This window comes from Sorex fumeus, unplaced genomic scaffold (assembly GCF_029834395.1).
Source record: "Sorex fumeus unplaced genomic scaffold, SorFum_2.1 ptg000078l, whole genome shotgun sequence".
Classification (NCBI taxonomy): domain Eukaryota; kingdom Metazoa; phylum Chordata; class Mammalia; order Eulipotyphla; family Soricidae; genus Sorex; species Sorex fumeus.
Genome location: NW_026606135.1, coordinates 787,277 through 803,684, shown reverse-complemented (window position 1 = coordinate 803,684; position 16,408 = coordinate 787,277). Strand labels below are relative to the sequence as shown.

The 16,408-nt window shown below is 36.0% G+C and overlaps 1 protein-coding gene across 4 annotated transcripts in view; it reads right to left on the bottom strand.

The window, feature by feature from the left end:
* Positions 1-16,408, bottom strand: part of CCSER2 (coiled-coil serine rich protein 2) — a 130,184-nt gene that overhangs the window by 13,351 nt on the left and 100,425 nt on the right. For 2 of the 4 annotated variants that reach the window (XM_056130495.1, XM_056130494.1), the window contains exons 10-11: positions 12,051-12,140; positions 312-396 (exon numbers count right to left, since the gene is read on the bottom strand). In XM_056130495.1, the coding sequence (XP_055986470.1) occupies positions 312-396; positions 12,051-12,140 (175 nt within the window). Of the gene's footprint in view, positions 1-263; positions 397-12,050; positions 12,141-16,408 lie in introns of all 4 variants that reach the window. The other 2 variants (XM_056130493.1, XM_056130492.1) reach the window with 2 other exon arrangements.

Here is a 16,408-nt window from a genome sequence, read left to right as displayed (position 1 = left end):
GTCATGAAGAAAAGAAAATGCATTAAAGACAGATGCATGTCAGTAGGTCTCTGGTCAGGGTAACTGATTTAAACATCATTAGAAAGAAATTAACTTCAGATAGCGTTCCTAAGGCTCTAAGCAGAAGTCTTATTTACATGCAGTCAAAAAATGTGTTAATTAAGTGAGAAGAGCCCAGGAAGTGCTGGTTTAGCTCATGCCTATAGGTCACTGGGTGGGAGAGGAGGTGATGGGGAGCAACAAGTCATGCAGAAGAGAAATACCATGAACCGGAAGCCAGAGCAGGATAGGAGTGAGAGACACAGACTCACTCTGTCTGCGGTGCTGTGGAACAGTCCGTGGGATCCCCTGGAAGGAGCCCTGCCAAGGAGAGAAGGAGGGAGCAGAATACCCACTCTGTGCAGAGAGATGGGGGTAGGGAGGTACAATAAAAAAGGGAACCAAAAAATAGAGAAACTAAAGTCATATTCTTTTTTTAAAAAAAAAAACATTACTGTTAATAAGAAGATAAGATTTCATGTTTTCTAATATAGGCAGCTTATACTAACATTTGTCATAATCCAAACCTAGATATTTTTCACATATTTTAAGAAAAAAATAATTTTGCTCTAATGCAAAAGAAATTAAACATTCTTCCTACTGTATATTACATTTGTCATCATATCACTTTTTTAAATAGCAGAATCCAGAATTTTTTTAAAACAAGGAAAACATTTGAAAGGCAACATACTTAAGGTGTTAAACACAGAGATTACATCGAGTACAATCAAGCAATTAAAAAATCATCATACAGTTTTTTTCCTCTTTAAAATCAATTTTCAGAGGACATTGGGTAAAATAAAGCTGAAGACAGAAGAACCTACAGAGCAATTTAAAAACAAGTTAGGATGTTGTGAAAAAACTATGTTAAGAATGTGGCCTATAGGGCACATAAATGCTTTTTACTATGAGTAATTTCTCTGCTTGCTTCCTTGCTTTAATTACAAATTATTAGAAGCAGTCTCTACGGAACTTCTCACTTCTAGTTCTTGTGATTCAGTTACTTCTTTGACCTTATCCATACTCTAGAATTATTGCAACTCTTTTATAACTAGACTTATGGAATTCAAAACAATCCACTTAGCACTAAACTGTCTTGTTAAATCAAAGTTCCTAAAACTAATTTAAGGGAAAGTATCATATCATCATTATCGGGTCACTCTAGCAAAAACCAAGCAGTTTCAAAAGAGTCTGCCTTCCCTGTTTAATAACTGCCATACCTAGAAGAATCAGCTCACGGGATTAAATCAAGTTATTACATATTTAGAAATGAAGTTACATTATCAGGCCTGGAAATGATAACCCATCTTAATTATTCATCACCCCCCCCCAACTCAGCCCCAACAAACCATAATCTCTGGGTTGATCCTGAGCATGATATAAATAAATAGTAAATATAAAATGTATAAGCAAATAATAAGTAAATGGTTCTATCTCCTACAGGCAAGGGGGGTCCATTTATTAAGCTTACTGAACAGCTGTCATTTGGGTTTATGTCTAGTAAGATAAAGAACGTGAATTTTTTTATTGACACTCAAAATGCCTCATTCCACTTCCCTAACTCTAGTTTTCTCAGTCTACTTCAAAGTCATTTCCCAAAACCTTTTCCTTGTCCTACTTAAATTATCCTCCCTCCTGCTTTTAAACTGACTCTCTTAACAAATATTCATCTCAGGAATTTTTGTTTTTCTTTTAATTACTGTTTATTTTCTTTTTCTTCTATGAAATATAACCACCCTGGAAATAACAGCGTTCTTACTTGCTGTCAACTACAGCTTTTTGTGAAATAACTTTTTAAAGAATGAAAAATAGACATCATGATTACATTTTAATAGAAGAGGGATATTCAGTTCCAGAGCAAGATAGAATAGATACACTTTCTCCTTTTGCCTCTTGCCAACTAAAGGTAAAAAAAGTATTGCGCAAAAAAATGAAAAGGCAGGAATGGCTACATTAATATCCAAAAGCAAAAACTTCAGAGTAAGTTATCAAGTTACAGAGAGATGCCTTATGATAAAAGGGATCAATCTACCAAGAAGACACAGGGCTCAAAAATGTGTAAAAACCAAATGGCTGAACCACATAGCACATGGAGTAAACCCGGAAAAAACTGCAAAGAAAATAGCTAACTGTACAATTAGAATTCAAAATAAAACACTCTATCATAAAATTTGATAAAAAATACTAGACACTGATACAGAAGAGCCCAAGGATACCAGTAATAATCTAATTAAATGCATAAAGCATTCTATCCAACAATAGCAAAATGCAAAGAAAAGAGTTTATAGAACATCTGCCAAGACAGACTGTGATTTAGACCATAAACAAAACCACAACAAAGTTAAAAACCAAAATTATACATATTGTGCTCTCTGTGCACGAGAAAGTTAAACTATAAACAGTAAAAGAAAAAAAATCCTGCAATCTGATACTCAGCAACCTAATTCTAGGGTCAAATAAGACTCAAGGGGAAAAAAACACACATTCTGATATAGAAGAAAATACATAATAACAAAAGTTGTAAGACATAGCTAAATCAGTGAAACAGTAAAACAGAGAAACAAGAATCAAATGTAGTAGAAACACTGCTACCTTAAAAAATGGAGAAATAAGACCAAAATAAACCAACAGTAAGTAGAAAGATGACTATATCTACTAATAATGAACAAAGAGAAACAAAGAAATAAGGATAACAACCATAAAAACGTGGTTCTTTGAAAGGTCAACAAAATTGACAACCAATCAATAGATTAAAAAAATCTTCACATATATTAGTATAGCAAAAGTATTTAACAAAATGCAAATCAATTTTATATGACTAAGAAACAGCTTATAAGCAGCTTAATTCTTCAACTTGATAAAAAGTAACTTAAATATCTATAGCCTACATTTACTCAATAGTAAAAAACTGAATGCTCTCTCTGTGCAGGCAAGAAAGCTCATTCATGCCACTGACATGATTAGAATTTCTACTCAGTATCATACAAAAAAGACAATTAGATTTTAAAGAAAACTATACTCTCAGTTACCATAATAGTCTATGACAATCCCAATCTACAGAAGATATTCCAGAACTAATTTAGTTCACAAAAAATAAGATTCACGGGACTGGAGCGATAGCACAGTGGGTAGGGCGTTTGCCTTGCACGCAGCCAACATGGCCGACACGAGTTCGATTCCCAGCATCCCATATGGTCCCCCAAGCACCGCCAGGAGCAATTCCTGAGTGCATGAGCCAGGAGTAACCCCTGAGCATCGCCGGGTGTGACCCAAAAAGCAAAAAAAAAAAAAATAAGATTCATGTATAAAGACCAACAATTTATAAAAATCAGCAATGAACGTGGAAAATAATGCCATTTATAGTACTCAAAAAATGAAATCATTAAACTTAACAAACTTAAATAAACTAAAAAAGCAAATGTAGAACTTATGTTTTGAAAAGTAACAAATGCTGATAGAAGGAAATAATTTTTTTCTTTTTGGGTCACACCCAGCGATGCACAGGAGTTACTCCTGGTTCATGCACTCAGGAATTACTCCTGGTGGTGCTCGGGGGACCATATGGGATGCTGAGAATTGAACCTAGGTCAGCTGCCCTACCCGCTGTGCTATTGCTCCAGCCCAGAAGGAAATGATTTTAATTAGTAGAATGATATGTTTTATTTTTTAAGGACTCACTGGACATAAGATAGTAATTCTCCTCCAAAAGGAAATTAGAGGAGCTTGTCTTGCACACGGCAAACCCAGGTTCAACTCCCAGCACCCTATACAGTCCCTTGAGCCTGCCAGGAGTAATTTCTGAGTGCCAAGACAGAAGTAAGCTTTGAACATTGCCAGGTGGCCCCCACAACAAAAACATAAAAGTAAATAAAGTCCATGTAACAAAAAACAAAAGAAAACAAAACAAAAACAAAACAAAAAGGAACTTAGGTATATAAAATAACCTGTCAAACTCCTGATACTATGTAATTTTTAGGCAGATAAGTTTATCCTAATATATACAAAAAGTGTAGGAATAATATACACACATATACAACATTCTAAATAGCAATAAAATGGGAGGACTCACTTTACTCAATTTAAGATATATTGCTACTGCAATTAAGAGAATATGTTACTGGTGAAAGGGGACACAGGTAGATCCAGAAATAGACCCACACAAGAACACTCAACTGTTTTTGACACAAGTACAAAAGTGTTTCAATAGAGAATAGTCAGTCCTTCAAACACTGCAAGCAAAAGGATATTTGTAATAGTTGTAGGAAAGTGATCAACTTTGACCTAAATCTCACATCTTACATAAAAACTAACTTAAAGTAGATCACTGATTTAAATTTGAAACATGAAACCACAAATTTTGGAAAAAAACAAAATTTCAATCTCTGGGTTTGGTGAGTAACTACTTCATAGATGTAACATAAAAAGCACAATTTATTCAAGAAAAAATACTCATCAATTGGTCATCATCAAAATTAAATTTTTTCTGTCAAAGAAAAGCAAAAAAGGTAAGCTACTTGGGAACATTCTTGCATATCATACACCTGACAAGGGCCCATGCCAATAATACAGTTAAGAATGTTAGAAAATGTGGGACTGGAGGGATAGCACAGTGGGTAGGGCGTTTGCCTTGCACATGGCCGACCCGGGTTCGATTCCCAGCATCCCATATGGTCCCCTGAGCACCGCCAGGAGTAATTTCCGAGTGCAGAGCCAGGCATAACCCCTGTGCATCACCAGGTGTGACCCAAAAAGTAGGAAGAAAGAAAGAAAGAAAGAAAGAAAGAAAGAAAGAAAGAAAGAAAGAGAAAGAAAGAAAGAAAGAGAAAGAAAGAAAGAATTTAAGAAAAAAAGAATGTTGAAAATATAAAGGAAGAAAAAAGCATTAGAAGACATTTCACAAAATGGCAAATAAGCACATAAAAGGATGTTATGATCAGAAGTAATTGGGAAAATGAATCTAAACCCACAGTGATTTATCATTAAGGTAAAGGTAAAGGCCCTCCCGTTGATCGTCGATTTGCTCGAGCGGGCCCAGTAACGTCTCCATTGGAGACTTTGTTGTTACTGTGTCTGGCATATCGAATACTCTCGGTAGCTTGCCGGGCTCTCCGAGAGGGGCGGAGGAATCGAACTCGGGTCGGCCATGTTGGCCGCTTGTAAGGCGAACGCCCTACCGCTGTGCTAATATACACCTATAATAGTTTAAAAAACTGTAGACAATATTGGATGAAGATGTAAACAAATAGAACCACTCATACACTGCTGATATGAAGCTAAAATGTCACTGCTACTCTGATGACAGTTTGACAAGTTTATTTGGAAACTAAAATATAGATACCATATAATCCAATAATACCACTTAATTCAGAGGAAAAAATTGTATCTATACCAGACTTTCTACATAAGTATTCACAACATCTTTTGTGTGCATGCGTGTGTTATCCTTTAATTTTTTTAATTAAAAAGCCATGATTTACCAAGTTACAATTAGTTGGGTTTTCTCCAAAGAACAAAAGTTCTGGCTCAGATGGGTTAACTGGTGAGTCATAGCAAACATTCAGAACAGCTTTATGTATAAAAGACAAAAATTATATTTAAGATGAATGATGAGGGGCTGGAGAGAGAGTATAGAGGTGCTAGACCAATCTGTGCCTGACTCTGGTTTGATCCCGAGCAACACAAACGGTCCCTAAAGCTGTCAAGGATCCCTGACAGCTTTAGGGACCAAAGCACAGAGGACAGAGTCAGGAGCAAGCCCTGAGTGTATCTATGGTCTGCTCCTAGAGGTGTCCTCACCCTTCCTCCCTCCAAAAGCCAAATAGTAGAGTTTTCATGGAACAGATTTTACCTAGTTGACAAATTTTACATAAAATATGCTCAGGTGCTCCTCCTAAAAAATGATAGGAATGAGATCACTGACATATGTCACTCCTGAACAAAGAGATAGAAATAGTCCCTAAGCACTGATGGTGTGGACCTAAAACAAAGGGGAAAAAGTAGATACTTTCCTAAAACTTCTCTGGAAATTTCTTTTTTGGAGGGGGGTGAGTTTGCCAGGAGTCAAACCCGGTGCCTTCATGCATACATTGAGGCACATCATGGGCCCTAGAAATGTTATTGTTTTAACATAATCTAGATAAAAGTAATATTTACAATGTTCTGACAAATAAAGTCTAATTACCAATGCAAACACTTACAAAAAAGAACAACTTTCATTACTTCCATGGAAGACATTCTAAAAGACTGATCTGATCGTACGACTTAAAATGTCAATGGGATTACTCATTTCTCACGAACTGTTGTCAAACATTAAAATCTAAGAACAAAATTTACGCTCTAACTCTAATCCCAATAAACATGTCAATAAACTAAAGTTTACCCAATAAAATGGATTCCCAATAGTGGCAAAGTTTGATGTTATCCTTTATTTTTCAAAAAAGTGCAAACTTTGGGGCTGGAGTGATAGCACAGCGGGTAGGGTGTTTGCCTTGCACGCAGCCAACATGGCTGACCCTGGTTCGATTCCCAGCATCCCAGATGGTTCCTCGAGCACCGCCAGGAGTAATTCCTGAGTGCATGAGCCAGGAGTAACCCCTGAACATCGCCAGGTTTGACCCAAAAAGAAAAAAAAAATTTTAAAAAAGTGCAAACTTTGCTCCTCTGACTGGCTACTATAAACAACTGTTTCAAGACATTCTTCTACAGTATTAGTACTTTGGCACTAAAGAATACAGACCTAAATTCTACAATTTAAAAGATAGATACTGAATGGTTTATCTATTCATACGTTAAAGTACTTTCAATGCATGAGTAGATAAGCCATTCAATTTCTATAATGTCCACATTTTTACTTTTATTCTTATTAAAACACAATCAACTTGTTTTCAGTAATCTATAAAAATTATATACTATTACTGTCTATAAAAATAAGTGTAAAAGACATATAATAGAATTCCTAGTATGCTGTCATAGAAACATGCATGCTTATAATGTGATATCTCAGCAATACAAAGGGTTTCTGTTTAGGACTAGCCCACTGACACAGAGGCTGTATTCAGTACTCAATTCTATGCTAATACTGACTACGCACTAAATAACTCAAAAATAACTGCATGACCAAATGACAAATACTATTCATTTAATACTGTTTTAGCCTGCATAGGTGATTGATTTTTATTAGTTTTATATTTTTGACAGACCAACATTTTAATATTATTTTAAAAGGATTTTAATATTATTTTAATTTTATTTTAATATTATTCATCTAATAATACAAATATTATTCATTAATCATGAAGTATATTATATTTGGCTATAAATAAATTCAGTGGCCTATTTTAAATGTAACAGACCTTCATAAAAATATCTTAACCTGCCCTTTAGAAATATATATGAATAGCATTATGACAGCTATCCAATTGGGAGAAAATCAGGACTTAAAATCAGGACTACTTGATATGAAAAATAAAGACTACAATGTTGCCCACCTTCAAATCAAGAAGGCCTAGTTGAAACTGGTGGTGGTGGGGGGTTGGGGGGAGGGTACTTTCTGTTTGTTTAAGATTTCCAGGGAAACCTCGATTTTTTTTTTTAATAAAAAGGAGCAGCAAGCCAAATACATTTGGAAACCACTGGTGTAAAAAAAAAAATTAGCTTAGGAAAGTCTTAAGACAAATCGTTGGGTCATAATGTTCCCTTTATTTAACATTTCATCTTACTGCCCAGTCAAAAAAAAATTTTTTTAAAGAGTAGGGTTCTTTACTAGTGCATATATCATGATTGATAAGAAGTATGTACACTATCCATTAAGGGTTTTTATTATTGATTAAAAGCAAGGCATTCCTTCAGTGTTGGTCTATCAAAAATATAAAACAAAATAGTAATAAAAATCAATCACCTATGCAGGCTAAAACATAAAGTACAACACAATACTTCCTTAAGAGATGTAACAGATCTGCACAAACATATGCAGACATTATAATAACACAAGTCTCTAAAAGAACTTACATGACCTCTTGACAGTGGTCATGTAAGTTCATGACTTACACGTGGGAGGCTCTGAGTTTAATATATGGTCCTAAACAAATTGTTACCCTACACTAAGCTTGGGTATATTTTTAATAAAACATGCTTTGATTCCCAAATCATCTTACTGACTCAATAGAAGCAGAGAAGAATCATGCTATATTTCATCATCCTCATTAACAAAGACTCGTAGGGTCAAGAGTAACATGTTCTTTTGGGAGGGGAGGAGAGAGGATCTACCAAGCAGTGCCCATGAAGCACAGGGATCCTACTTGTGATTTTCGCAAAACAGGTGAGCAGTTCAGCCAAAGGGCCTGAGGACGTGATGCTGCTTGGGCCCTGCTGTGCCAGGGATTCCTGGGCCACTCCAGTGGTGCTGAGTGCCTCTAGAGACACCCCTGGAGATGCAAGGGGGACGATATTGTGCAGAGAACTGAACCCAGGTCAAGCACATGGTGGGCATGTGCCCTAACCACTATCCACCCTGACGCCAAATATAACACTTTGAAAAGAGAAAAGAAAAAATGTTTTTCAAAATAATGAATGAATCCTACTACATACAAAGAAAAAAAGAAATAATAGAGTCCACACTTACAATTTCGTATTTTAAAAAATAACATTTAATACATGCAACTATTAAATACAATAGAGTAGTCAGGAGTCTTGAGTTATATATCAGCCATTGATTAATAGAAACTTTAACATATCATTTACTCTGGCTTTTGTTATTTAGGAAAGGATTATCAAGCCAGTTTCAATAGTGAAAAATGTAACAAGAAAGCCTGAAGCCTGAGTTGGTTAAAAGTCCTAGGCTAACTCAAGCCATATACAACATTATTTTAAAATGGATTAAAGAAATTAAAATTAGATCTGAATCTTTAAAATATGCTGGAAAAGCACAGGTAGAAGTCTATAACATTGACCTCAGAAGAGTCTTCAATGATTTTATTCCACCTCACTGGGAAAGGACACAAGAGCAAAAGTAGCAGCATCAAATTAAAAAGGTTCTTCAAGGCAAAAAAAAAAAAAAAAAAAAGAGGGCCAAAAACAGCTCCCTATGAAATGGGAGAAAAAATATGCACACCATACATATCATAGAATAAATCACAAATTTTAACAATAAAAACAAGTAACCCCATTAAAAAGTGAGTAGAGAAGAAGCAGTTTTGCAGTGAAGAAAGAAATGGTCAGTAAACATACAAAACAGTGTTCATCATTATCAGGGAAATGCAAATCAAAACAACAATGAACAATGGCATATCACCTCACACCACTGAAAATGGCATTTATCCAGAAAAAAAAGGTGGGGGGAGAAGGAAATAATCAGTGTCGGTGAGGATTCAGTAAGAAAAAAAACTTCTCACTCACTGTTACTAGAAATGTCATGTTCAGTTTTCATGAAGAACAGCATGGACTTTTTTAAAATATAAAGAATAGAATTCCCAGGGCTGGAACCATAGCACAGCGGGTAAGGCCTTACAAGTGGCCAACACGGCCAACCCGAGTTCAATTCCTCCGCCCCTCTCAGAGAGACCGGCAAGCTACCGAGAGTATCTCGCCGGCACGGTGAAGCCTGGCAAGCTCCTGTGGTGTATTCGATATGCCAAACACAGTAACAATTGTCACAATGGAAACGTTACTGGGCCCACTCGAGCAAATCGATGAACAACGGGAGGAAAGTGAGAGTCACAGAATTCTCAGAAGACCCAGTGATTCCACTTTTTGGCATCTACCCCCAAAATACAAAAAACATTAGTTGAAAAGATATACACTCCTATGCTCATTACAGCACTATTTATAATAGTCAAGACCTAAAAACAATACGAATTCCCAGCAACAAATGAGTGGATAAAGAAACTGAGGTATATATACATCATGGTATGCTACTCATCTATAAATCTAGCCTTTAGCTACAAATTGCAAGAAACTATACAATGTCATGTTATGCGATATTAAGTCAGAGGGAAAAAAAAATATTAAATGACCTCACTCATGTATACATAAAGAAAATGAAGCTAGAAAACGGACAATATTGATGAAAACAAACTCTTGGACTTCGACAATGAAACTGAGGTTGCCATTTGTGGGGGGAGGAAAAGCTGGAGGAAGAGGACAGATGGTACACCAGAGTGATGGAGAGTTTTTGGCACTTTGGTGGCAGTAGAGGTGCACAAACATTGTACTGTAAAACAATTAATACTATCACAACCATGTTACCTTAATAACAAAATATTTTTACTAGCTGAAACTAAAAATAAATGTTCTGGGCTAGGATATCCAGAATTATAGTTGAAATAACTCAGAAATATATTAAGAATTATCTTCAGGTGATCCCTGGTTACTTAATTTTGACCGGTAAACAGCATGAATAAAACTTCCCAGAGTAAAAGTTGAGGGACTCAGAGACTATAGATTCCCAATATGACTGCAAAATGGAATTTTTCACATAGTGAAATCATCAATTTATTTGTGGTAGCTTTGTCAGATGGTACAAATTTCATGGTCAGAAAAGTAAAGATACCCTGGGAAGCCCAGACCTTCATCCAGATGGGAGAGGAACAGTTATATTTTTTTTTGTAATTGTCTTCCCATATAAGCTTCCATATTCTTTCGTTTTACTTTTATTTTCATGGACTGACCACTGGTTTACATTCTAAGGAATCTGGGAGGGTTTCATACCACTTAATGTAATTTCTACCACCAAAGTACTAAAGCGTGGTGGTTACATACCTGTTTATGTAATTCCCACCTTTTATCAGTCTTGGATAATAAATATTATATCTATCTTTTTTTAAAAATATATATTATTCAACAACTACTTTTACCTTCCTAACCAATACCCTGATTCCTCCAATTAAGAACTTGTCAATACTCTGAATCTTACAGAACTGACTCAACTTTATATCAGATCACCAGTTCCTTTAACAAAAAACTGTTAGTGTAAGAAACATTATTAATCTCTTTACTTCCTTCCCCAATTTATCACATTCATTTTGATTCTAATAACTGAGACAAGAAAGGCTTGGTAAACTTTCTTTGAATACATCATTAGCATTATATTTCACAGAGAGCACACAAAAATATTCTATGAAAAGAAGTATTTTATAAACTATAAATGCTGATAGATTAAGATGCTGTTAAAGTTCTCACTTAAAGGTGTTGATTAAACATTGTACTTCCCTGCTCATTTGTATGCTAGTATTCCAGTGCTAAAAGAGACAAGGCAAGGTATTTGGTATTCTCTTAAAAAAAAAAATTATTTCTTGGATAAGAGAGGGTAATGATGACCACTGGTTCAGGCACATGCTGAACTAAATTCTGAAAAACTCAGTTATGGCCTGTGTACTTAGCACTAAATACTTTGTTTTGAGATATTTAGGGGAAATAATAAAGAACTTCTGAGTCCATGTTTACTTTCTATTGAGAAGATTGATCCTAAATTTCACCTGCAATAAAACTTCTATCACTTCTATCTTAATACATATATATACTTCCTAACAGATTCCACATTAATTTAAAGTTATATCTTAAAAGCTTGAGCAACAGAAAATAATATGCTATCTCATATTTTTAACTTGAATGTCATCTGCTGCAAAGGAGGGAAGACTGCTTTGCTTTTTGTACCTTGTTTCTTTTAGAGCACAGGAAATACTACTTTGAAATGTATGCAATGAGAGAATACTGCACAATCAAAATAAGCTGCAGTGTACAGAATGAAAAACTATTAAATGCACATTAATATAGTCATATATTTATACATTTTGTATTTACATATTGATTTAATTAATTACATATTTATACCTTTAGGCACACAAGAGAAGCTTTAGAAAGCACATAAACATCTCAAAGACAGAAAGAACTTACCTGAAAAAAAATCGTCACATAAAATTCAGAATTGTAATATTACAGACTAGTATAAAAAAGAGTGAAATAAACACTGAAATAGAAAAAGGAAAGAAAAAAGATTTAGCATACGTATTACTTACAGAAATTCTTCTCCAGGGTGTTTGAGTATATTTATCGACATATGCGCATTTTTCCTCTTGAGAATTTTGATGACAGTTACACCGAGTAGCCTGAACAGACACAAATTCTCACTGGTATAACTCTACCAAGACAAATATCTATACAAGGTAAATATGGCTTCTGTTATTAAGTATAAATAAAATACAATATACAATCTTTTATCTCCTTGGTGCTTGTCTTTTATTTGCCATCATATTGAGAGTGGTTTCTAGAGTTCAGGAGTAAAGCAAAAATTTTACATGATCAAAATTACCCTGAAATTTTCTTATACTCTCCATGAACATACCCCCTACAATTTCGTGTATATAGTGACAGAATACATGTAGAATATAACACAAAAAAGTACAACAGCAAAATTTTAAGTGTACCCCTACACTATCATGGTACTATAGTTCTAGCCTACAATGTGTTAATTTGCTTTTATGGGATTCTACTTGATGTCAAATATCTCTAATCAACAAGGTCCTCTTTGGCCAAAGACATAGCCCTGACATTAAGGCACTTTCGTTACATACAGTCAACCTCAATTCGATTCCTGGCACTAAATATGGTCAACTAAACACTTCCAGGAGTGAACCCTCAGCACAGTTGATAGGAATAACCCTGAGCTCAGCAGGTGTGCCCACCCCCAGCACAAAAAAGGACAAATGGAAGGAAGGAAAGAATGAAGGGAGGGAGGGAGGGAAGGAGATTGTCTCTGTGTGAAGCACTAACTTTTAAGCCTCTTCAATGATGTGTTAACATCACTGAATATTTTAAAGGATCTTTGTCCTTTGATAAGATCTTTCTGACCAAGTCATTCACTAATGAGTTCTCTACACAGTTCCACTGAAAAGCCCCCCCCCCTCCCGTTGATCGTCGATTTGCTCGAGCGGGCCCAGTAACGTCTCCATTGGAGACTTTGTTGTTGCTGTGTCTGGCATATCGAATACTCTCGGTAGCTTGCCGGGCTCTCCGAGAGGGGCGGAGGAATCGAACTCGGGTCGGCCATGTTGGCCGCTTGTAAGGCGAACGCCCTACCCGCTGTGCAATTATTTTATATATTATATGAACTTTGTGGACCAGAGGGATAGTACAGGAGGTAAGATGCTTGTTTGCATGAAGTCAATCCCAATTTGATCTCCTGCATCTAATATGGCTGTCCAGTCACTGCCAGCCGTGATCCATGAGCAAATAACCAGGAGTAAGTTCTGCTGAGCACAGCCAGGTATGGTCAAAAAGTGTGTGTGTATTGTGCCCCCAAAAATCAAGTACCTAGGAATCAGCTTAACTAAGGAAGTAAAGGACCCGTACAAAGAAAACTACAAAACGCTACTTCAGGAAATAAAAGAGGACATGAGGAAATGGAAAGATATCCCCTGCTCATGGGTCGGGAGACTTAACATTGTTAAAATGGCAATACTACCGAAAGCATTGTATAAATTCAATGCAATCCCTATAAGGATACCCATGACATTCTTCAAAGAAATGGAGCAAACACTCCTGAAATTTATATGGAACAATAAGCCCCCACAAATAGCTAAAGCAATTCTTGGGAAAAAGAAAATGGGAGGAATCAACCTCCCGAACTTCAAACTGTACTACAAAGTAGTAATAATTAAAACAGCATGGTACTGGAACAAAGGCAGAACTGCAGACCAGTGGAACAGGGTTGAATACACTGACATCTCCCCTCAATCATATGATCATCTAATCTTTGATAAAGGTGCAAGTAATGTGAAGTGGAGTAAGGAAAGCCTCTTTAACAAAGTGTGCTGGCATCACTGGATGGCTACATGCAAAAAAATGGGCTCAGAACTCTGCCTAACACCATGTACAAAAGTAAGATCAAAATGAATTAAAGACCTCAACATCAGATCAGAAACCATAAGGTACATTGAAGACAAAGTTGGCAAAACCCTCCATGACATTGAAGCTAATGGTATCTTCAAAGACGCCACGCCACTGGCCGAGCAAGTGAAAACAGAGATAGATAAATGGGGCTATCTTAAACTACGAAGCTTCTGCACCTCAAAAGAAACAGTGACCAAAATACAAAGACAGTCTACAGAATGGGAAAGGATATTCGCCGAATACACATCTGACAAGGGGTTGATATCCAGGATATACAAAATACTGGTTAAAATCCACAAGAAGAAAACATCCAACCCCATCCAAAAATGGGGCAATGAAATGAACAGAAACTTTCTCAAAAAAGAAATCCGAATGGCAAAAAAGCACATGAGAAAATGCTCTACATCATTAATCATTAGGGAGATGCAGATCAAAACCACAATGAGATACCATCTCACACCTCAGAGACTGGCCCACATTCAAAAGAACAAAAGCAACCCATGCTGGCGCGGATGTGGCGAGAAAGGGACACTCCTTCACTGTTGGTGGGAATGTCGACTGGTTCAGCCCTTCTGGAAAACAGTATGGACGATTCTCAAAAAATTAGAAATTGAGCTCCCATTTGACCCAGCGATACCACTGCTGGGAATATATCCGAGAGAGGCAAAAATGTATAGTCGAAGTGACATCTGCACTTGTTTGTTCATTGCAGCACTCTTTACAATAGCCAGAAACTGGAAGAAACCTGAATGCCCAAGAACAGATGACTGGTTAAAGAAACTTTGGTACATCTACACAATGGAGTACTATGTAGCTCTTAGAAAAGATGAAGTCATGAAATTTACATACAAGTGGTACAACATGGAAAGTATCATGCTAAGCGAAATGAGTCAGAAAGAGAGGGATAGACATAGAAAGATTGCATTCATCTGGGGGATATAAAGTAACAAAATATGAGATTAATACCCAAGGATAGCTGAGATCAGCACCAGGAGCATTACTCCATAACTTAGAGGCCAGCCGGGCATTCTAGGGAAAAGGGCAGCTCAGATAGAGAAGGGAGCACCAAATAAAGGGTGTTTGGAGAATTCTCCCAGGAGGGGAGATGCATGTCGAAAGTAGACTATGGACTGAACATGTTTGCCACTCAATGCCTCTTTTGCAGACCACAACACCCAAAACGAGAGAGAGAACACAGGGGATTGCCCTGCCACAGAGGCAGGGGGGGACTGGGGGATGGGGGTGGAGGGGATATTATCCATGGTGGTGGAAAATGGGCACTGGTGGAGGGATGGGTATCTGATCATTGTATAATCGAAACCCAAGCACAAAAAACAGTAAATCTACAACTGTACCTCGTGGTGCTTCACTAATAAAAAAAATAAAAAGTGTGTGTGTGTGGGGAATATATATCTATATCTGTGTGTGTGTGTGTGTATATACATATATGGTAACCATGTGAAATTTAGTATTTTAAATAAACATTAAATTTTAATAAATAAAATTAGTAATAATAAATATCAAGTTAAAATTTAATGTTTTTAGAATCATATTTTCAACAAATCTATGGAAAGTAAGTATATTTCCCTGTGGGAGAGTCTATTTAACAATTCTTATTTACGGGGCCGAAGGGACAGTACAGTGGGTACAGTGTTTACTTTGCAAGCGGCCGACCCGCATTTGACCCCAGGATCCTATATGGTCATCCCCCCCAAGCACCACCAGAATTCATTCCTGAGTGCTGAACCAGTATCGCTGGATGCGACCCAAAAAGTAAAAACAAACATTTGTATTTATTGCCTCAACTTGAAACTGAAATTTTCTACTTTAAAAGTATCTATCATTATTTGTGTTCTCAATTCCATCAGGATCATTGCTATTTCTAGATTCAAAGTAAAATCTAATCAAAACCAAAAACCTCTATGCAAACAAGTGCTTCCCATTCCAAAGAAAAGGAAAAGTCATTAAAAAAAAATAGAAAATATAAGCAAGTATTTTAAATAAATACTAAAATTTAATGAATAAAATTAGTAATAATATCAAGTTAAAGTACAGTATTTTTTTAATCATATTTTCAACAAGTCCATGGAAAGTAAATATATTTCCCTGTGGGAGAGTCTATTTAACAATTCTGGTTTACGGGGCTAGAGGAACAGTTAGAAACTTCTAGGATTCTCTGTAACAGGACTTTATGTCAAATATGCATGGGAAGTATGTGAAACGAAAGAGAAAGAGAATATAAAACACGGCTCTTAATGATGCAAACACATTATTCTATCCTAACTATTGCAATTTGAGAAATAATTTCCTTTCTGGGGTCTATGCGCTAACACAGGAACACAGAAATATTTGGCAAAAATTGAATTTTTTATGAATCAGAAAACAAATTCTTTAGGGTAGTATAACATTAAAAGTTTATATTTATAATTGGGAAAGTCATAACTTTTTCCTGAAGTATACTAATTATATATTAACTTCTTCCATT